The sequence below is a fragment of the Pungitius pungitius genome, chromosome 1 (assembly GCF_949316345.1).
Source record: "Pungitius pungitius chromosome 1, fPunPun2.1, whole genome shotgun sequence".
NCBI lineage: Eukaryota > Metazoa > Chordata > Actinopteri > Perciformes > Gasterosteidae > Pungitius > Pungitius pungitius.
Window position 1 is genome coordinate 6,579,003 of NC_084900.1, and position 23,174 is coordinate 6,602,176.

General features: G+C 46.6%; 2 protein-coding genes across 7 annotated transcripts in view; one reads left to right on the forward strand and one right to left on the reverse strand.

Annotated features, from left to right (window-relative positions):
* Nucleotides 1-7,800, forward strand: part of LOC119222214 (multiple PDZ domain protein) — a 38,597-nt gene extending 30,797 nt beyond the window's left edge. For 4 of the 6 annotated variants that reach the window (XM_062560913.1, XM_062560921.1, XM_062560924.1 and 1 more), the window contains 13 exons: nt 152-260; nt 343-488; nt 1,121-1,204; nt 2,157-2,350; nt 2,474-2,488; nt 4,116-4,263; nt 4,373-4,459; nt 4,552-4,648; nt 4,752-4,915; nt 5,580-5,678; nt 5,964-6,064; nt 6,170-6,293; nt 6,389-7,800. In XM_062560913.1, coding sequence (XP_062416897.1) covers nt 152-260; nt 343-488; nt 1,121-1,204; nt 2,157-2,350; nt 2,474-2,488; nt 4,116-4,263; nt 4,373-4,459; nt 4,552-4,648; nt 4,752-4,915; nt 5,580-5,678; nt 5,964-6,064; nt 6,170-6,293; nt 6,389-6,535 — 1,515 coding nt within the window. In that variant the 3' untranslated portion in view covers nt 6,536-7,800. The remainder of the gene's footprint in view (nt 1-151; nt 261-342; nt 489-1,120; nt 1,205-2,156; nt 2,351-2,473; nt 2,489-4,115; nt 4,264-4,372; nt 4,460-4,551; nt 4,649-4,751; nt 4,916-5,579; nt 5,679-5,963; nt 6,065-6,169; nt 6,294-6,388) is intronic. The other 2 variants (XM_062560914.1, XM_062560931.1) reach the window with 1 other exon arrangement.
* Nucleotides 7,801-19,689: 11,889 nt separating this feature from the next.
* On the reverse strand, nt 19,690-22,973 carry LOC119223334 (leucine rich adaptor protein 1-like). Its single transcript, XM_037480587.2, has 2 exons — nt 22,543-22,973; nt 19,690-21,039 (listed from the first exon to the last, which is right to left on the reverse strand). Exons 1-2 carry the CDS (start codon nt 22,759-22,761, stop codon nt 20,650-20,652), a joined length of 609 nt encoding a protein of 202 aa, XP_037336484.2. The 5' UTR covers nt 22,762-22,973; the 3' UTR covers nt 19,690-20,649.
* Between the last annotated feature and the right edge of the window lie 201 nt (nt 22,974-23,174).

A 23,174-nucleotide genomic window follows, 5' to 3' on the forward strand; every position in this document is an offset into this window, starting at 1 on the left:
CCAGGTTTACCTGTTGTAAGAAGCGGGGGCGTTTGCCGTGTCCATTAGATCATTCTGCTTTGGGTCAATTCTCTACTGAGAAGAGCCAGAAGGTTGGCTGAAGCCACCCTTCAAAACAAATGAGAGCCTCTCTTCCTTCTCTTTGCTCCAGTCAACCTGCCAGGACGGGGAGTGCGGCGTTGATTTATACCTAAGCCTACCCAGCATGCCCAGTGGCACCGCGAGCACCCCGGGTCCGCCGCTGGCGGAGGCCGACACTAGTGAGTCGCCATTGAGACGTTGGACTTTCGTTGAGGTACACAATAAGACCAACCGACTCACTGCGTGCCCCCTCTATTGTAGTTCAGAGTCGCTCCTCCACCCCTTCCACTCTGGCCTGTGACCCGACGACCTGTCCCATCATCCCCGGCTGTGAGACCACCATTGACATCTCCAAGGGCCGAACGGGCCTGGGCCTGAGCATCGTGGGAGGCTGCGACACCTTGCTGGTAAGGTGACATGAAAAGAAAACAAAAAAAAACAAGAGGTACACCATGTTCATGTTTCACCACCAAAAAAAGCAAGATGTGGTGAATATATACTCATTTGCACCCCTCACAGACTACAATCATTTGTTAAATAGGCTGTAAATTTCTGGTTAGAATGTTGCTTGTGGTGTATAAGCCGGGCTCAAAATAGCCCCGGCGGCTGAGGAATGTACGAAGCGTTGTTGTCGCAGCCTTCCTCCTCGTCCGCTCCTCGGCCCATCTATTCTGTCTGCTCAGTCAGGCTTGGGGGAGCAGGTCTTTGTCTGGCCTCGGCCGCAGCAGACAATATCCAGCCCTGGAATGTAACCTCTGAACCCCAAATGACACACACACACACACTGGAACGCAGAGAAAATACAGGAACATTGCGCCTTCAGAGTCATAATCCAAAACAATTCGCTGTCTGCCGTCCAGTTACTCAAGTGTCAAATCTTTCTCTGTGTTCACATGGTCTACTTTTTTTATGTCTGTCATATATGCCACACATCACCTGTCAATCAGGACCGCTCTCCAACGGCTCCTGTTCACCTCCTTCTCCTAGTACTGTACTCATTTGCTCTCTCTCTCTCTCTTTTTTTCTCCTCTCACTCCAGGGGGCCATCATTATCCATGAAGTTTATGAAGAGGGAGCAGCCTCAAAAGATGGCAGGCTCTGGGCAGGAGACCAAATCCTGGAGGTGCAGTGCCGCATAATGAGGGTCCCATACGACCTAGTTTAAAAAAGAAACTGAACGCATTTCAATGACTCGAGACGCGGCAGCAGAGAGCGAGGGTTCCCGAGTTCACTCGCCGATCAAATAGTGCTGCTCATACATCTCAAATCTCCATGAAAGCTGCGACCAAATGAATCGGACTCCCACTCACACCGAGCTGTGAGGTGTTTGGGAGACAAGTACTAAAGAATGAAGTGATTCTGAGTAAAAATTCAGGAGGGAAGCACCAGCTAGTACGAGGGTGTGTGTGTGTGTGTGTGTGTGTGTGTGTGTTAAATGGAGAGACAAGTTAAGTATCCCGGCTCAACTTGGGATTTGCCCTGCGTTCGACCTGCTTTTGTCACAGAGGGAGGGCAGGGGTGGAGCCCGGGAGGTTTTTTGTTATGGTGGCTCAATCAGTAGACCTTTTTTTTTTTTTTGTTGAAAAAGCACACATGCATGCACGCACGTATAGACACACACTTAATGACTTAATTGCCCCCCGCTATTCGTTTCTGTCCTCGAGCCAAGCTGTTGTGTTTAGAAAACAGGGTCAGAGTGGAAAAGTTTAAAAATAAAAGAGTGGCTTCCCAGTCCACTGCAAAGCCATTAGCTGCTATGGGAAAAATAATGTTTAGCCTGTTCATGGCGAGGGCTAATGGGGTATTTCCCCCCCCCCCCCTTTTATGTGGTGAAATAAGCTGGAAACAAAACGTTAAACTAGGCTATTCAGATTTTCCCAGACTTCTCTGGGTAGTCGGCTCCCACTTAAGTTGGACGCGTCGTAGCATTTTCATATTGTGACCCGGTGTTCCGATAGATGTCAGCAGTCTTTATATCAGGAATAGAAGGAAGGGTCTTCGTCCCTACATATGACCAATACGACAGGCCGACGCCGTGTCGCTCCAGCACTGACCTCCCTGCCGTCTGGCCACAGGTGAACGGCATCGACCTGCGTGCAGCCAGCCACGACGAGGCCATCAACGTGCTGCGGCAGACGCCGCACAGGGTCCGGCTGGCGGTCTACAGGGACGAGGCCCAGTACAAGGAGGAGGACCTGTGGGACTCATTCACCGTGGAGATCCACAAGAAGCCCGGCCAGGGCTTGGGCCTGAGCATTGTGGGGAGGAGGTAAATATATATGCATTATCAGTGAACTTACATATATAAGTATTACAGAACGGTATTGGGGATGTATTGAACACAATCACAAGCAAATAACATTAACTGTTTGAACTTTCTTTTTTAATGCAGATCACGGGACGAGAGGTAATTTTTGTAATACAAAACAAACTGTTCCTTTGGAACGTGTGTAGTGTGTAGTGTAGAGACAGATCGCACACAAACACACCAGGAGTTTTAGATCTGCTAATACATGTGTCATGGTTGAAAAAAACAGTTTATATGTCTATGGGATTACTGACAAATCAAACATTGCAGAAATGTGAGTAGCGTTGTGTTTTCAACACTTTAAAGCTTCTTATTAGACTCGGGATCCTTTTCAGTGGCACTGGTTGGGGATCACCGGGCGTTGCCAGAGACACGGGCCGTAAACAACCCGCGCGGTTGCATCTGAGAATGTTCCTGCTTTTGCTGCCATTAAAGCCCGGCGAGGGAGATTAACTTTAAGACTGGCAAATTGGAAACCTTCATCCACACAAGCCTCCGCTGAGAGCTTCTCTTCTCGCGGGTATCATTCGTGGGTTAAGGCTCGGGACGCGGTGCGTGGTGATGGATCTCACCCCTGGGATAACCCTTAGGAGCGGCTTATCCAGACCACACATGCATATGCGCTGATGGTTATGTGTGTGTGTGTGAGTGGATTTATACTGGATTCGTCCACAGTAAAGGGGCCACGTCGGGGTCATGGGTTGAACAGCTCGGACGGCAGCAGGCGTATCGACTTTAAAATGTAAATCTTTGCCTCTGTCACAGTGGTTCTACTCCACAGAGGGGAGATAAAAACCAAAAAACGCTCAACAGTATGGAAAAGGCAACAACGTTACAGCCTAGAACCCTCTGCTGAAATGGAAAGTGCAAGCAAGCAGTTAGTGGTGAGGGGGATGTGACAGCCAACTGTGTCTGGCACTAAGGATTGTATGATGAGGTTGCTCTGCTTCACAGCTTGTGTGAGTTTAGCCACGTGGAGATTTGTACTTCAGATATGCAAAGTCAACAGTAGCAATGTGCTCTTTTGGGGGGGGGAGGGAGGGGCACGGGCAATCCTCACGCCTAATGTTAACTTAATGTCCCAGAGGTCAGTGCTCAGAGCAAATCGGTCTTTGGCTTTAGACAATCAAGAACTTTATGTATTTTCCTGACACAAAACCAACTGGTTTCTGGTTACCACCACCCCCCCGACCCCCCTTTTTGGCAGGGATGAAAGGAAAACAGATGGTCATCAGATGACTGTCAATCCATTAAGCAAGCGCCTTGACACGTGTGTCAAGAAGACAGGGTCTTATATGGTTGGTGAAGGCAGATTACTGTCACTAATACATGCATGAGAGGAAACCAGAGACCTAATCGGTAAATCACATTCGGTGCTTCTCACTTCTTATGCCTAACTGCAACATGTCCACAGTCAGCGTTACCCAGGATTCGAGATGGAAACAGACGGACGAAACACACGATATTCCATCTCACCAGCAGTCTGCTGCTTCCAAAGCCCGAAACGCATGTTTGCACAAAGACCCACAGGGGGGAAGAACATGTGGAATTGCCGGATTAATGCCATATAATCCATTACATGCTCAACGAGAGTCAGCGTTGCGACACAGTTGCTTCCAACGAGTGGAGAGAAAAACTAAAAAAAAATCCAGTACGCGTCATCTCACCGCCATGCCCCCCCCCCCACCCCCCCATCTCTTTCCCCCCCCCCCCCCCCCCCCGCCAGGAACGACACGGGAGTGTTTGTGTCCGACATCGTGAGGGGGGGTTTGGTGGACACCGACGGCCGCCTGATGCAGGGCGACCAGATCATGTCCGTCAACGGCGAGGATGTCAGGACCACCACTCAGGAGGCCGTGGCTGCACTACTCAAGGTACCTCGGAGGGAGGCAGTAGTGAACAACACCCCCCCCCCCTCTCTCTCTCCCCGGCTTTAAACTGTGTTGTATAACGGCTCTCAAAATTCTGTGCCCTGTGTTGTAGTGCTCTGTGGGGCCAATAAACATGGATGTAGGGAGGTTTAAGGCGGGGCCCTTCCACTCAGAGAGAAGGCTGTCTCAAAGCAGTCAGGTACTGTGTTTTCACATGTTTTTTTTAAATATTTTATTGCTGGACAGAAATTGCGAAGGAAGCAACTTGAATGCTGAATATCTGTGTTTCAGATGAGTGAAAGCGGCAGCCCCAAGGGGCCCCCTCTGTCATGCTGCGACTCTGGGAACCTTCCCGGTGACAACGACCAATTAAGTCGGAGTCCAGATCGTAAGTATCCTCTTAAGTCCTATTCATCCTCAGCGGCCACGGGAGGAAAAATAAACAGCGGACAGGGCATCGTAACATTTCGCATGTTCGTGCTTTCTCACAGCTCCAGAGTACCAGGAAACCAGAACAGTTGAGTTCATTAAAGGCCCCAGTGATTCTCTGGGCATCAGCATAGCGGGGGGCGTGGGAAGCCCCCTGGGGGACATCCCCATCTTTATCGCCATGATGAATCCCATCGGCCTGGCTGCTCAGACACAGAAGCTCCAGGTACGACATTTACGCCCCCCCCCTTCTCGTCGACCTTTACCGCCAAACGAGGCGCTCGCATGCCGGCTCCGCCCTTGTGTGGGGTTTCACGTGAATTTTAATTATGTACAGCGATCTCATTCCCACTCGCTTTGCTCAGTTTGTGACTCCTAAAGGTCAAGGGCCTTTAGGAGTCTGAAGCTGACAACTGTGGCTCTGTGTCACACGGGCCGCAGGAGGACAATAGCTATTGCTAACACGGATAATAAATCTCCCACTCCCGCATTCAAACCATGAAGCCTACAGAAGGGCTCATTCAAATGAATGGCGTGAAATATTGAATAGTATATTCATGCTGCTTTCTCCCCTCAGCCAGAATGAGAGATGAGAACGCTGCATAATGAAATTACTCAGCCGAACACTGGCTTTTGTGTGGCATGGTGAATTAGAATTTTCAAAAAGTATTGGCCACATCCTGTTATCGTGCAGAGTTATCTAGACTTTTGTGAAGAGCACTCGTTTACGTCTGCATTCTTGATTTAGGGATCAGGGGAAACATTTGAGAGAGACCCCCTTTTGTTACATTTTAATTGTTGCAGTCGGTGTTTCCCACCCAAACACTGATGTGCTTACTTCACTGCTCAATGGCCCAAGTGTTTTTTCTCTCTTTCTCCTTTTTTCCAAGATCGGGGACCGCATTGTCAGTATCTGTGGAACCTCTGCCGAAGGCATGACCCACTCGCAGGCTGTCACTCTGCTCAAGAACGCCACAGGCACAATACAGCTGCAGGTCTCGAAGCAAACACACACACACACACCCTCTGTTCTAATGAGATAAACCTGCAGACCTATTGTAGGTAGATAACCTCTAGTTGAGGAAGTACTTTATTCTTGGATTCACGTACGAGACTTCACCTGACGACAAAAGTCAAAAGGCTATCAGCGGCAGACTTTGAAGTTCCGTAAAAGCTACCACCATGCCGTCGGCTTTTGTGTCGCAAGTCCCCCGCAGCATAAAACCGTGTGTGTGTGTGTGTGTGTGTGTGTGTGTGTGTGGTCCTTTGTGCACCTGCAGGTGGTAGCGGGCGGGGACACCACCGTGACGGGTCCCTCTCAGGAGCAGGCGGCTGCGGGTCTCACGCCCAGCTGCATCTTCCAGGATGACCTCGGGTATGAACTGTTTAGAGAGAACATTTCACCACAAACATGTCAATCAGTCCAAGTTAAAGTGAATTTAGTCGGGGCAGTCCCTAACTGTCTCCGTCTTTCCACCAGCCCACCTCAGTATAAGACCATCAATCTGGAAAGAGGACCAGACGGACTGGGTTTCAGCATAGTAGGGGGCCACGGCAGCCCCCACGGAGACTTGCCGATCTACGTTAAAACTGTTTTTGGAAAGGTACGCCTCACATTTTGTTTATATATTGAGCAGTATTGAAGAAGCGTGTGTGTGATTAAGCTAAAAACTCCCCCTGCGTGTACGTGCGCGCTCAGGGTGCAGCAGCGGAGGACGGCCGCCTGAAGCGAGGAGACCAGATAATGGCCGTTAACGGGCAGACTCTGGAGGGCGTCACTCACGAAGAAGCCGTTGGCATCCTGAAAAGGACCAAAGGCACCGTCACTCTCACCGTGCTATCATAGACACGCATGTGCAACAAGCCGCAAACACTCCTGTTCCTACAATTTTAGTGCACACCCAATGTTTATCCACATCAATAGAGACCGAAACTTTAATGTGGCGACACACCTCGCCGGTGTGATGTCATCACGTCTAGGTGGAGAAGAACTCAAACCGGGAAATGTTTCACCACTGGAAGATCCCGCTAAAATCACCAGATGTTCATCTGTGAAAATATGCACACTGAAATAGGAATATTTTCTCATATTCATTATTCATGAAGGAGCTTAATGTAGCTTTGAACACTGTGATCCACGTACGCCTGCAGCTAGCAGATTTATGCATGTCTCATAATACAATTGCTTTTATCACTGAAAGAGCCACCTCAAACAGTGGGTCAAATATATGCATTTATAAATAGTTTGCCATACAGTGTTTTAATTAGTTGTATAAATAATATTAGTTATAGCCCCATTCAGTTACATTCCGCGGATCTGCATTGAAGTATTCACTTAACTAAAGGGGCTCGTGTATTTTGCTGTTTCCTTGCTTTTGAGATCATTATTTTACAACTAAGAGTACACAAGAGCAATATCCGAAAATGTCTAGGAGGAGGGGCAGATTTTTCAAGGTTTTTAAACAGTCTACTTACAAGGAGTCCTAACACTAAATTAAGAGCATGAAACTCCATGAAAACCTGCATGAAGTAATTAACAGATAAGCAGAATTTTGCCGACGGCTGTATTAGCTGATAACAGCATTATTTGTCTTTTACATTGCACTGCTTTTTTTCATGAAAGGCTGATGCTGCTGCTGTAACTAACTGACTAAATTGTCTTAGAAAAAGTGGCCAATGCAGCATTTTTTAAAGTGCTAATGGCTAGAAGGCTGATATCGTAAATGTATACAGAAAGAGGTAAAATCCTTAAGAAGTGCGGTTAAAGTGCACATTTGACCAGACAAGGAATTATATCCTGCTGCTAAAGTCAATATAAAAAGTATTGTCTCAGTATTTTGATCTTTTTTTTAAGTATTAATTAATGAATTTTCCTAGATGAAATAGCAAATAAAATGACCTGCAATTTAGTGAGTGGACGTGTTTAATTTGTCAAATGACTCTATATTGGACCTGAGCTCATTTTTGACCCTACTGCATACTCAAAATGTCATGTAGTGTGTAGTTCCTGAAGTCATTAGGCTTGTGTTGTGTGGTCTAGTTAATCAGAAAGTTGTATATGTGACAGTATTGAATTTGTTCACACCGAATTAAATAAAAGTGACCTTTGGATTCAGCCGATGTGTTCCACTTTTTCACCCAAACAAATATCGGCCGAGTGACTATGTACTTAAATTAATGAATAGTTGAGCATGGTGAAACACAGGGCACCAGCTGTAACTCAATCCAACTGCTCGTTGCTGTTATTTTACACATCACATGAATTTATTTACCCTCCAGGAGACAGATCCAGCTGGTCACATTTGAACGAAAGGCAAATGGTTTTAAGAAAAGCTGAAACGCGTCAAGAGTTGAATGCACGTGATGCACAACTAGATGGATATGGAATAATATGGCCACGTGGAACAGCACGTGGACTTGCTTGAATGGACTTTCTGTTCTCACTTGATACCTCAATAAAGCCTGGATAGAGCGAGAGAGAGACCCATTCAAACATGGCCTCCCATTTGACTACACTGACAGGCACAGCTGCTTCCCAGCCGGCATGTCAGGTGGTTTTGGTGGAGCCCTCGGGCGCCCTTTTTCCTTAAGTTGGTTTACAGTCAACATGGAAGGCTCGCAATGAATCACATGAGTCACGTCGGACGTTGTAAGACCCGTGTCTAACGGGCTCCGGGGTTTGTTCGGTTTAACAGTGGGCTGTCAGGAAAGAACTCTTTACAGGTCCAAAGTCCACCCGCTCGACGCGGCGACCGGCAGCTGCTGCTAGCTAAGCCGCGCGCCCGCTACCGCCGCGCACCCGGCAGCTGAGCTCTCCACAGGCACCTGTTGTTTTGTTTTAATGGTCCCCTGTGGGGTTCAGAGGTTAGCATGGCCGCCTCCTCCTCCTCCTCCTCCTCCTCCTCCCCCCCCCCGGGTTCAGCAGACGCTTGTTGTTTTACACACGAGACATGCCCGCACAGGCCTTTTCAGACGGGAGATCGGGTGTTACCGCCGCGTCACGCTTGGCTTGAATGTGGGCTCAGGGTGTAAAGATCCACGTCAGGCGGCGCCGAAGCTAAATCGCTTGAAAAGACTGCAATACCGAGGTGTCAATCAGGCCTCTATCAACATGTTCATGGGATACTACCACGAACAAGACTTCTTTGTTGAATCTCGCGAGCGAGTAGTAACAAAGACATTTTTTATTCATTTTTTTATGTCTAGCTCCGTGAAAAAAATCCTTCCCCCACCCCACTCTGCGACTAAAGCGCCTCACCCCAGGGCTTTATAGATACGTTTGTCGCTGCCCATTCAAAGACTTCAGAGCTTGGACTCATCGTGATTCATGCTAGCTCCACACCGGCTATCAAGAAGTTAAGCAAGCAGAAACCTAGTGGATGATTGAGCCATGATGACTCATCACGCATGCCAAGAGGGATGCCATCACGCCGGTTAAACAGCTAAAAGGAGTTATGACTGAGTCCGGGAGTGACAAGAAGGGACCTGACAGAAAAATTCCATAATGTCGCGTTATGACTGTCTACCTTTCTAGCGATCCTGGCAGCACAGGCCTGGGAAGGCCTAGACTGAAATTTCTCACTCAATATTGTGCTTCTTTGTAATTGTGTGTGTAACTAAGGGTAGGACACCTCCAAGTGTCAGAAAGCACACACGCCACTTGGAGCGCACACGCTTGGTTGGACAACATCATTCATCTCCCCGACTATACCCGATCCGGCTCGCCATGGACTATCCAACGTCACGGAAAAACAAAATTAGACATTAGACCCAGTGACCTCGGAGGGCAGGAGATCCCTTTTCAGAGGCCCGCCCTCACAATGACGCCAAGTTGCATGGACAAACCAGCAGGCGTAATTAAATTTCCACTGTGGCAGTGGTGCAAGTGCAAGCAATTGCTGCTTGATGTACAGGCAAGACAACATTTTCTCTTCACCAGCATTAGAGGAAAGGCAAACTGAAGCAAACTTTTGACCCCTGTGCTCGGTGAATCTTTAATTATTAGCTGTCACAAAAGATTAGCACATCAGAGACGCACACAGTCCTCGGCATTGTTTGAGTCAGCGTGCACTACTGGCTCTTTAACAATCCCTCCTCCAAAGACAGTGGTGTGACTGCCTGACTAATTGGGTGGAGATTGTCGAGAGAATCCATCCACAGTTTACAGACAACATTTTTACCTCTGAGAGATGTATTGACAAACAGTATCGTTAGATGACAAATAAACATTGCTTGTTTTTTGATAAGATCATAGTACGTGTGACTTAACTTTATTGGAGGGATTAATGATTAGAGGCAGATAACCAAGTCTTACAACCCAAACTATGAATGAATATCATTGCTCATAAAATGAAAAGGGGGCCTTTGCATGACAAATGTGATCCAGCCCTGCAGGACTAAAAAAAAAACAAATGACACGGAACCATTCTCCTATATTTAAATAGTGTCAGCACGCACTCCTGTGTTCTTGTTGAAATAGACCCGGGAGTGAACCAAAGGTGACATCATGCCAGATCGGATTTCCTCCCCACCTTTGGCGTGTTTGCACACAGCTGGGTGTGAGGGCTGAGGCTGGTGTTTGCACAGAGCACATGTCCAACGAGGGGACATCAAACAGTGACGTATGTTGAGCCCCTTAAACTGCCGTTATTACATGTTGGCGACACCCACAACGTCTACTCAGCTCAGACTCTCGACAACATGGCACACGCGATGCTTCTAAATGACCTGTCTCTAAACCACACACGGTCCTTGATAACAGGGAAGCCGCTTCGCCAGAAGGCCACCGCTTGCCTTAAACACACTTGGCGAGTTTTCTCTTTGTGTATGTTTGCATTTCTGCTACAGCTTCAAATGACATCACCGCGACGCAGGCCCGATAAGGCAGAGTGTGTGATCACCCTTTTATGAGCTATGTGTGGAGTAATGCGGTGATGTAACCCCTTCGAAACAATCGCAGAACCTGAGGGGTGAAGAATCACCTTTGTTTGCCCGTGAGAGCTGCACACTTCGGACCTTGAGGAAGGCCTCAGTTACATGTGAAACCAGCCATCATGGACAGAAAATCGTTAAATACCCATGGCAGCGTGAAATCCGATGACGAATGCAAATAACTAATTTAACTGAACATTGCCGTTCGTTACTTAGCAAGAATGGTAAGTTACCAGATCCTCCTTATGTTGTTTCGTTGAACAACATAAATCGACTGAGCCTCTGAGGAGCATGAATGTATGTACAAACCAACCAACAGAGCTGCGAGGCATCCCACTAGAGAGGCTGAAAAACACAGTACAGTAACTACAAGTAAAGGTCTATCAAACCTACCCCAGTGTGCTTGTTCCACATGTGTTAATGGTCTGTGTTATTGACCGCAAGCCCTCGTAGTTGGTGTAAAAACTATAGATTTATTGATTTGAAGGCAGGATGGAAAAACGAGCCAGCGCTTAAAGCCCATGCACGCCTCCGGCCCTCTGCTGTTGTTTGAGCCCATTTTCTCTCTACGCTCAGCAAACCAGCCTGCGCCATTAAATTCAAGCAAATGTCAAATTAGATGACGTGCCATAAAAACACGTTTTTATAAAATTGGTGCTTGTTCAGGCCTCGACTTGAATGTCTAACTTTTGATTCATGCCAAGCTCTTTTATTTTTATTCTCTTATCCTACATTTGCGAGGCTTCGACCCCTATTTAAGACTTGGTGACAATCATTGTGAATTTTAATGTGCGGTGTGAGATGTATTTCATCTACAGCTGTAAAATGCCACATTCAAGTCCACTGTCGCAGAGAGCTTATGGCAGGCTTTGATCCCGCATCTTACCAAATCAGTACTTGCATCACACAACCATTATCTTATGCCGTAATAGACTTGATGAAGTCCACCTGTGTGGAGTAATATGGCAACCTTTTGATTGGAAGCCTGAAGTAGTTTTTTCCCCCATAATCTTATCTGTTGGATAGTGCTCCAGTAATGGTTTGAAGATGCCAAACACATACTGGTGAGTTGTAATGTTAGGATTTTGAGGAAATTCTTGCAAGGTTGCATTTCTAAAATCGTAAAAGACGCTCTGTACCAAACAGTCACGTTCCCCCGGGGGAAGACAGCGCTGGAAGTGCTTGTTTGAATTTAGTTGTGACATTTAATTGAAAAGAGCATTCGTTACGCAGCTCAACGAGGGTCTATATTGTTTTCCTTTATATCTTAAGAGCAGTAATAAAATAACCTGCTTTGTGGCTCCACTGTTGTGTGTCAGTACTCCAGCTCCCCTGCTCCCCTTGCTTGATTCATGGGGACTCCCAGTTGCCTCTGAAAGAGACCACAACATGCTGAACGCAGACAAGCCCTGGACGAGGTGATGGGGTCCAAGTCCGTTTTGTCCTGGTTGAGTGTTTGCACATGGTTGCACAAGAGAACCCAGATTGGCAATGCACCTCAGTAGGGCATATTTCTGGAGGAATCTGCTTATGCATGGTCAATAGGGGCAATGTTTGGACTTCTGAACACCTATACCGCCTTCAAAAAGCCAAATAATATCAAACGTAATGCCGTACATGTTTGTGTGGCAGGGTCATACATGTATGGCGAAAGCAAAAACCAGCACACAAGTGTCGCCAAGGAATTCATCAAACGGAAACTGTAGGGGCATAAGGAGACTTTCCGGCTAACTTGCATGGACATGCTATTTGCAAGGAGTCAACGTGATTCATGCGCTCGATACATAACTACGTCCAATTACATTCCTACGGGCCAGTAAAACCACAGAGGCGTAACCGCCCATCACCGTTTATGACAATTAAATCAGATTAACTTGGCTTAATTGCCACCTTGCTTGGAGGATTCATTTAATGTCTTTCAGGACAAACAAAGGCATCAGCCGACACAGTGCTTCCTTTTCGAAAGTGATGAGGTAGGCACATTTCTGCTTGAACAGGCACAGAAGCTGAGTCTTTTTTGCCTTGGGAAGGTTCCTCACCGATAGTCTTCAAGTTTGCCCCCATGATGCGTGCTCATCATGTCAGCTTCAATGCTAGCTTCATTAACTCCTTTAACACAGACAAAAATGAATGGGATTCATGCTGATGGACATAAATAGACATGAACAATGCCAACGTTTCTTTAAATGTTTATTAATTATTTCCCAACTCCTGATGAATTCTCTTTCAGATCTTTCCCTGACCACGTGACGTTTTCAATAGAAGGAAAAGTGGTTAGGAATAGACTTCAAAAGGTAATTCTTGGACTTTTCAGTCGGAGCCGAAGAGCGACTAGACAACAGACATGGCTGCAGGGCCTTACCGACTTACTTGATGTCATCAGAGGACACTTGCGCATGATTTGACAGGTTCCACTTCACCAAGGACATGGGCGCGCTTGTTGAGAAGGTATACCGTGTTGACTGTTGCATGGTCATGCATATGGTTTTATTTTCTACCCTACAAACAGTGCACCAATTTCAACTGAACGCATGGTGTTCTGAGGAAAAAGGAAACAAGATGAGTGAGAGCAGATCACTTCTGTTTCAGACCATTTCACTCTAATTCAATCAGCATTCAAAACCCGTCTTTCATTCAGCTGCTCCGAATGCTGAGTTACGGATTCATTTAGTCGTTAACTATATGTGAGAAATGTTTGGTGCTCCTTTAGTGAAAAAAACAGTAACAAATCATCCGGAAAACTTGAATACAACCAACCCTTTTGCTTAGAATGTAGTGATCTGGAGATGGAACGTCAGTCTCCCCATACAAAAGAAAAACAACTGTTCTCTCTCTTTGTGTGAAGTGGGCTTTTGTGGAATCTGTGCTATGCTGAATTGCTTTTCCAAGATCCATGAATTATTTTTTAAACGAAATATTCCATTTCAATCTGATGCAATGACAAATGGGAGCTTCAGCATGGAGGCGTTCATTCTCGAGCCGGGGTGACAAACCTCTAGAATATAGGTATAATAGGTAGAATAATAGGTAGAATATTCCAGAGGATTTCGACCTGCCTAACAGCAGCTGCCCCAACTGGGACTCCAGTCATTTCCTTCTCTTTCAACGTTTCCAGCGCGTCGTCTGCCGTCACTGTTAAATTAAGGCCAACTTCCCACAAGCAAACATACATACACGAATGGCAAAAAGATACCATACTTTATGGTCATCTGCTGGTATTGGCTGGATCTCTATAACAAGGGTCAGGAAAACCATTATTTGCCTTCGTTAGTCTCAAGCACGACATCCTCACCTGTGTGTTCGCAGCACTCAGAGAAGGTGTGTGTGTGCGCGTGTGTGTGTATATCAAGCCATCTGACTACATGAGCAGACAAGCCTCCAGTGAGTGCTGCCCCGGTGATTTAAATAATGATCTGTGCAGGGAGAACCATTAAGTACTGTCTGCAGTCGCACAGTGTGCATATAAACACTGCTGCCCCCCCTTGACTCCCGCAGCGCGCTGTTGACCCTGCATCTGGAAACTCTCACAAACACGAAAACACCGCATCACAACAAACCGCCATACCACGGGCTACAGTAGAGAGAACAATGTCACTGTATTGCATGGCTGCGACCTCTCTCCTATCAGTAACAGCCTGCTAAGAGGCTTTACACCCCCCCCCCCCCCCCCTCCAGCACAAAGAGCTGTCTGTCGGGCCAAGGAGGCATCCGGGGAGTCAGCCGAGACAGGTGGCTATCCCCACGGGGCATGTATGTGGGGGCTGGGGAGCTGAATGCTGGAGTAATCATAGACAAGTCAAGACAAAAGCGTGGCGTTGTTTCAGCGGCTTGGTTTCTTGGCGGGTGAACTTCTGGGTTAAATGTTTGTTGGAAAGCAAACACTGCAACCCGGAAGCAAAAGGAAGACAAATGAGTGTCAAAGTATTTTTGGTCCATCCCGAGCTTGATGGACAACTGAAGCCCGGACAGAAATATAAGTAGTGCAGATCTTGCAATGAAAAAAACAAATTATAATTAAGAAAGTGGGCATCCATTGGTAGAATTGATTAAATAGTCTCCGTCAGTTGTTTTCACTTTCTCAAAAAGGAGAACAAAAATTAAATGGCATTACAATGAGTTACTTTTGGGATCACAACATTTTCAATTCTTTTGAGGCAAAGCCGCTTTTACAGTTAAGTTGATAAGTTGGCTTGTACCAAATCTAATGTAAATCTAATGCTGAAGGGCCTCTCGCGGTTGCAGTCACTCACACTGCACATTTGTATCCTGCCATTAATTAACAGCCGATTCCTCGCTCGCTGCTCTTAGTTTGCTCACTTTCATCGACTCGATCGGCTAACTGCTCGAACACTTTTAACTGCTGCTCTTCTGTCTTTTTATTCAACCCTGTGTTTACCGCGTATTGTTACAATACAGCGGAGGCTGTTGAGAGGCACACCTTGTGGAGTTCTCTGTGTTCGTAAAGGCGATGACGAATGGGGATTTGTTTAAGGGATTAAAAAATAAATGTTGCACAGTTGATAAATAAACAGCAGGAAACTCTGTGCAACTGTTTGTCTGCATTAAATCTGGATCCTGTTACAGCGATGATGTGACGAGGACAGCTTTGTGTTTATTAAAAGGCACTTCATGGTGATCACAGACTGAGAATCAGCAGTAGGACACTGAACACCAATAGAAACCATAGATGGCTAAACTATCTTGATAAGCTACAAAAGGATCATAAAATAACTGCCTGTGCTTAAAACTGGCACAATTCATTTTTTATCTGATTACCAATCTTTTAAGTTCGGCTTTTTTCAAGGACATTACAAAACACATTTACAGAACCGGACATCAGACAACAGTTTAAGTCCGGTGCCACGAAATGACCATGGGAGCATGTTTCCCCCGGAGGGACATTTGTGGGGGAGTGCGCTGTTTGTTCTTTCCCAAGAGGATCACATCTCTTTCCCAGGAAGGACGGCAGTTTATGAGAGGGTGCAGACGGACAGAACGATTGGGGGGAAAATAGAATCACACAGTGACAAGAGAGCTGGGATTCTCTTGTGTACAGTACTGAAGACAGAGGAGCAAATTCGTGGAACAAATGGCCGAAAACAAACAGACAGGCCTTGAGACAAAGGGGAAAATAATAATACTAAACGCGACAAACGTGCTCTTTGAAAACGTTTTTCTGCCAGTCTTTCCCTTCAGATTGTGTGTCTCTTGGATTAAAACCAGAATATGCCCCAGTTAGGATTACAAAATAACATCCTGAAAAACAGCTTTCTAACAGATAACTTCAAAAACCATCAAATGCTTTTTGACCACTGTGGTTTCAAAGGATTGTTATGCTTCACTGTTGACCCCGAGCTTGCCAAAGAAGGAGTAGCCTGAGCTATGCTCCCTTAACCATCACGGTGTCATCTTGTTGCCAGGATACACATGAAAAGACATTTGACCTTTCAGGCCTCATGTTGCCTGTTCGCCATGTTGCTGGGTGCGTTTCTTATTCCCATCCTAGTAAAACCAGTGAGGAAATAACCATTTTAGAAATACCTCAAAAGGGTGGTTTGGGTTCCGTTTTGGATCGCATGTCCTGAAATAACCACACGTGTACGCCTCGAAGCGACCATCACATAAGCATTTCGTCTTCGGAACTCACAACTTGGCTATCGTAGGGGCGAAGCAGAAGTTCAAAAGCTGTGGCCTGGTCAGTGGCTTCTGCAGACGTCCCTTTGATTCCCAATATAGCCATGGAAAGGCCTCCTGGCCCGGACAAAAAAGAGAAGGGAGTGAAAAGTGGGATTGGGCCCACTGTACAACTGCTCGTTATGTATCACCAGTCCAGATATTCACCGTGTTGCTCTTTACTTCCCTGATTGCAAGTAGAGACAAAGGTTACAATCACTGATCTCAGGCATGAGGGTGACGCTCTGTGACAAATGACGACTAATTGGCCGGCCAAACCTTAGTTTCCAGCATAAACGGGAACACATGATAATAGCTGGCAAACATGTTGAGATTACAGGTGGTCGTGTCGCATAACTGGTTCCCCCAGTTTGTGCGTTCACAAGAAAATGACGTCACAACCAGCCACTCATTGATTGAAGTAATCATGATGAATTAATCATAGCGAGTAACTAATTAGTTATCATGAGTTAATAGTTTCCTTCTAGGAAGGAGACTTTCTGGTTTTGTCCTCTTTTAGCATGACGTTGTTATTTGTAAAACAAAAAAATCTGTTCAAAAAATCTTGAAACAACATTTTGAATACCTTAGCGTTCATTCTGTCCGGCATCTACACATGTATTGTAGAAAAGTTATGTTCAATTGCGGCACTGAAATGTATAGATAACTAAGTTTAACCCCAGCAAATGATTCCCAAATTCTCATAGGGGGGTAGGGGGTTGGGGATTTTGCCTCTTATTAGCTGGAACCACATTTGATAAATAAATCGAGAACTCGTTTGTGTTTATGCTGTTTAAAAATAACCTCACGAGTTATGAATGGAATGTCGCCTCACCAGCTCGGGTGAGCGTGATGTTTCTCTGTGTAATGTTTACAGAGGCTTCCAACGGGGGGGCTCTTTCTCAAATCTCAGCCCAGGCGGCCATTGTTAACGTGTAATATCATCTCTCCGACGTGTCACTTCTTCAGCTCCCAGGGGCAACCAGAGTTTAACGAGGCACCCGAGAAGAGACTCCCAGATCCACCGCTTGGCAGAAGGCCAAGCCCCGGGACCGTGGTCAAGTCACATCATTTCCCCAGAAGGGACGTTGGACACACATGACTTCAATGTCATGTGCGATAATCCAATCGGAAAGAGGCATACGCTCGGGTTTTAAGCTCGAAACAGTCGCCGCGTCGGCAGTGCGGAAAATCTCATGCGAAGCACAAACATTGGGGCCAACCTTGACATTCATTGAGTATTTTTTTCCTCGACGAAACCAGATATTCATGCCATGGGGACAGGCCTTATTAAGTTTTCCACGTCTTCATGAATCTACCGAACGCGGAGCTCCTTTGCGTCTGGGAATGTATTAAATGCAGACGCAGCGGATCTAATGTGCCACATCCATCACGAGCACTAGCATGCAAGGGCCTTTCGCTCATTTCTGAAGTCCACCCTGTGGTGCACGAGACGTGCGCTCTCTTTAATACAACTCCGAAGTTTGCATTGACCTGGAACACCCAACAGCACTTTGAACCTGTCCAGACGCCTGGAAAAAATAGGGAAGTTCATCCAAACCAGAATCAAGTGTATATTTACTACCTATCTGCGTCTTCCTGTCAGAGGTGGTAGCCTGCATCTCCGTCTCTTTTCACCCCCTTTGCCCCCCCCAAGAACCCATATCCTGTAACCTCATTTGGTAGCATGGTGACAGTTTCCCCAGATACCAGCCAGTATTGGTTTCCCTTCATCTTGTGGGCCGGGCCCAACCCCAGGGTCTAATTTGTTAATGGATCCCTGCTGGAAGCCTCCGTCTCGACTGTGCTCAAGCAAAGTAACTGGGAGAACTGGGCTGCTTAACTCAGGGCCCTTTCCCAGCCGATTTCCCCGTTGTTTGCTTTCCACAGGGCCTGGGTGTCATTCACCCTCCGATGGCTGACGGAAGAATTCGGTTGACTGACTGAGTAATTTGCCTGAACTACAAGGTCAAAACGAGAGGTTTACCTCAGACAGTGACATGGAAGGGTGTTATCAGTTTTAACTGGGAATTAGCAAGAAGGGTTAATTTTCTGAAATCCTGTCTTCTCCTGGCAGTGTCAAACACCCCCCGCCCCCCTTTGGGAAGGAAAGGCCAACTTATGAGGACAGAGCAAGGTCCAAAAGGAAACTTCTGTTTAAGTGAAGCGTACCATGTAGCTCTAAGGAATTTTGGACTCAGAGCACCAACAGCTGAAACTTGCAGAACCTGTTTTGTGTCCAATTATTTTAATGCCACAAGCTCGTCCCAAGGGCACCCCCCCAGCCCCCCTTACCCCCTTCCGAGGGATATTAACATAACTGTCATGACAAAAGGTACATTTGTTGATATCACATTTAGTCAAGTTTAGGGAATTTTTAATTGAATTGAAACAGCGGAGGTCACGCGGCCGCTCACAGAGCAGTTCAGTTAGGCAGGGAGCTTGAGCCGCTGGAGATAAGGAAACGGCATAAAACCAAATAAAGCCGCTTTGCACTTTGGTGTAAGACAAAGTTACAAGTGCGCTTAATGCGCCCGGGTAAAGTGATTATATCTGTCTGGAGCTAACCCCCGAGAGCGTCCGTTTGTGCGCAATATGGTGAATTTGTGCGTCGCTCACGTCACGCGGGACGAGTGCGACGCATCCAGAAGACATCCGCGCACGCCCTTCAGTCCCGTGGCTCACATTAATGCCCGTTTGAAATGAGAGCATTTCCAAGTCAGAACACGGTCTGAGGAGACTAAGTACTGCGCCCCACGGCCAAACAGACAGAGCTTCTCATCTTTCTTATAATGACTTTCCCTCTATAGTCTGTCAGGAACTCCAATAATCACAGGAAAGATAAGAAGCTAGACAGATGAATTAAAAAAAAAAAAAAGAAAAGAGAAATTTCAGCAAACCAGCAGATAGTCTGCAGGGCTGGAAATTCAGTTGTCTCCTTTTTGATGGGGGTTATTTTCATATTAACTTCAGCCAAAGTGTGGCATTCCACAGGGTTTTAGTAACATGATTCCTCATCTATTACAACACATGGTATGTCATTCTGAATAGCATCCTAAATGGCATTTCTCCCTGCTGGGAGCGTGGGAAGTTTAAAGGGTAAAGCAACCATTTGCCAAATTTAGAGTCATCTTCCTGCTTTTGTGTTTTAGCAAAAGGTAAAGTGACACGGAGTGAACTATCAGGGTCATTTACACTCAATCCCATTTCACTAAGTGATTATTCTTAATTTAATTATACCAAAAAAAGGAAACGCAACATAATGTTTACGTCATGTCTTATTGAAGATCCATAATGGGGGTCGGTGAACTTCATTTGGGAAAAACGGAAACATTTAGTGCGTCAAGGTTTTCTTTTGTTGCATTTAAGACTTACACAGTGTGAGCGAGAGAGAGAGAGAGAAAAAAAAAAATCACAATATATTATTCCATTTCCACAACAATTAACAGCAACCAATACAAAATAAAATAACAAAATAGCAGGCAGTGTAAAATACAAACATCAAATCAGCATGAGGTTTAAAGCTAAAACAACAAACCTGTTTTGGAGACTTGAAAAATGTCCCACATGTCCACCGTCAACCAATCTCCCAGCAGGCATTTGCCTCGGGCCCAAATGATGACATGACATTCAAATTGCTTTGGTTTTCAGTCGAGCATCTGGGCTTTGAATGTGCTACTAATCTCTGGTACGTTAAAACTATTTGTCAACAGACAGTGATTGAGTTAAGGAACTTCAATCGGTCCAAAATATTAAAGTAAAAAAAACAAACAATTAAAAGCTTTATCATGAACAGTAGGTGGAGCTCACAATTTGGCATGGAATCAAATTGCACTTGCGTCAACACCCACCACCTTGAATAGTTAAGACACTTGAATCACTCGCCGTGAGAGATGCAATATGCCAAGTGGCTGCTAAATCCTAATCTACTCCTTCACTTAGATCAGATGGTTGGGGTCGAGCCCAACACAGAGCTCAAGTTGACATTTTTCACAGATAAAGACGTCGTGATAATCAGCTTACGCTGCTACTCTTATTGCCCCCTTCCTCCCCCCTCCCCCCCCCCCTGTCTTAGCTGATTTTAGTCCAAGTGGTACCCCATCTGTGAAAATAAACTGCTGAGGTATTCATAAGAGCCCCTTTTTTTTTTTAAAACACCTTTTACCTGCATTATAAAATATTAAGACTTAAAGAACGGTTAAGATGTTGGGACATGAAGTTTCAGGTGGTGTGTCCAAACCACACACCGTAATGACGCTGGTGCTTTAGAGTGTCCACGGTGGGGAGGACACATGCTTAAATCTTTCTTCACATCCTATCTCAGTAGTCTCAGAGGCCACTGTGCTGAGCTTCTCCCTATCCAAAGCAGTAGTATTCATCCGATTCCGCCGCCAGTTTCAGCTGCGATTTGCCGAACGCATCCCCGCCCACGACCGCTTTGTCGGCGAAACTGTCGAGGTCTGTGGGCGAGGGGTCGTCCGAGAGGTCCTCCTCCAGCGTGTCCAAGTAGCTGCCCACGGACATGCTGTCCAGCCTGTCGCTGTTGCCGTCGTTGAGGCTGTTGAAGCTGCCCCGCAGCGACGCGCCGTCCTGGCTGTCCGACAGGCTGTACAAGCTGCCCGACAGGCTGCTCTCCTGGCTGGCCACGCCCCCTTTCTCTTCTATCATCCAACGGATGGACTCGATGCCCTCGTTGATGCACAGGAGCTGCTGCATCAGCTTCACGTCGATGGCTCGTAGATGGGCCTGCGAGACGGAGAAAAGCATCCGGGGGGGGGGGGGGGGGGTCAGGCCACGGTACTTGTGGATGATCCGGGCATAGAAACATAAGTAAAATGGATATTTTAAATCTAAAAGTCCTCAGAACAAAATAATACACATTTTTACACCTCTATAACAACTAGGCAACCTCCAAATACGGATGAAGATCATCTGACATAAGGCTCCGGCTCATCTACTTAATGAGTCCTTGCAGGGGGGGGGGGGGGGTTCCCACGACAATTGTTGCCATTCTCATACCCTCACTTGGGCAGAACACTATGTGCTATTATTTTTAGACTATCAGGCTTTGTTGCGAACGTAGAGACTAACTATGTGGCTCCGGAAAAAGGGACACACTTAAGATCCAGGAAACCAGCTTCCCCTCTAGGATTCGGACAGATATGCCTTCTTTACACAGTATGGCCATTGATTTAAACTCCCTGCCATGACAAGGGAGGAAGGGGGGGTGGGGGGGGGGGGGGGGGGGGTGGACAGCATATGGGGTCAATCAAAGAGATTCTTGTGTGACTAACACTGGGTCAGAATGAAAATACACACCCACGGAAGACGAGCAGATGGAGCCGTATTGTACTAATGAAGTCCAAGCAGTGATCTCGTGTTAATAAGATGGCACCATGACCGGGGTCGGTGCCCACAGAACGAGTTTGGGCAACACAGTTAGCGCTGAATTGTTTTGTTCCTTCTTGGATGGCAATTTAATCTTTAATCTTTCATATGAAACTATCAAGAGCTTAACCACAACCTTTTTCTGCACTGCACATTTCTGAGTTCATTCTCTTCACTGGTAGGCCCCTCAAGTGATGTACAATGTAGCTACACCAGATGTGTGGACACTAAAACAGAGCGGCCAGATAAGAGACCAAGTTGTAATGGTTGACTGTCGAGATCGAAAAGCATGAGACAATCGTGTCTCTGCCTCATAAATAGCAGCCCACCAACACACTGGAGATGGCCAGTGTGCTCATTCAACTTGGCCATCTGCTAAGGAATCCCAATACCTTCCATGACCTAACTTAAAATTCAAGGGGGGGGGGGGGGGGGTTCGTGAGGTGAGGACGGTTAATCAACAATTGTCTCTGCTGATTAAGGTGCTCAGGTGTGAATGGCGCTCGCGCATTGGCCGCTTTAGAACGCGATGGAGGCACGAGCGCCCATCAGTTGGACTTTGCATTTAACAACCATTTGGGTATCAAGTTGTGTATTTTCAAATTTGCATCCGGCATTTGCTTTTAGCCCAGGTCAGGCTGACAAAAAAAATGCAATACATTAAGAGGTTGAGAGAGATCTTTTTTATGATGTATAATTAGCTGGTTTGATAATACAGTCGGATTGGTTTCCTGTTGCGTTTGAGGAGAAATACAAGGCTCGGGCGACTGTAACGTTAAGCATCAGGTTGTGATAAGTAACGTTAAGTTACTACTAACAACTTTATTAAACAGGACAGAGAAAACAAAAAAAACAGCTTACCATTTCTTGTTTTAGGAACAGCATTTTGCCCTCCAGTCTCTTCAGGTCCGCGCTGTTTGCGTACGCTTTTCGGGTCCCTGAACGCGGCGCGCCGGACTTCTCGCACTGGTCGGGATGCTTTCCCGCAACAAGAGAACGAACGAGGCTCTCCGGGACCTTCAGACCCAATTTGGTCTCTATATCCTTCAAATCGGGCAAGGCGCTGTTATCCTCTTCCATTGCAGACACTCAGATAAGCCCCAGTGGGAGGGGGAGAGGGGGGGGGGGGTGGGACTGAAGCGCTGCGCTAATAGATGTCCCTCATCCGAACAAAAGTTGTTTCAAAAAGTCGTCACGGGCGCTCGGGTCTTCACGGTTTTACTTCTAGGAGGCGAACGGCATGAAGTGACCGGCCGGGTGACGCCTCGAGCTGACTCCCGTCGACCCGCCGGTGCGCCAGCGGACCTCCCACTACGAGCGGCGGACCAATGGAGAGTCAGTTTGACAACAACGTGCTTTCGGTTGGCTCCTCCCACAGCAGCGCAGCCTCCGAAACCTGACACCGGACAGGTGGAGTGACACCGGGCGCGAGGTGAAAAAAGAAACCGCAAATGACGAGTTTAAGGCTTAAGGTGTTAAAATGTAGGTAAATA

What these genes read in the sequence shown, in the direction of transcription:
- LOC119223334 (XM_037480587.2), bottom strand. Translation starts at nt 22,761, where the DNA reads ATGGAAGAGGATAACAGCGCCTTGCCCGATTTGAAGGATATAGAGACC. An exon ending in TGTTCCTAAAACAAGAAATG is followed by an intron (nt 21,040 to 22,542) that starts GTAAGCTGTTTT and finishes TCCGTCTCGCAG; the next exon opens with GCCCATCTACGAGCCATCGA.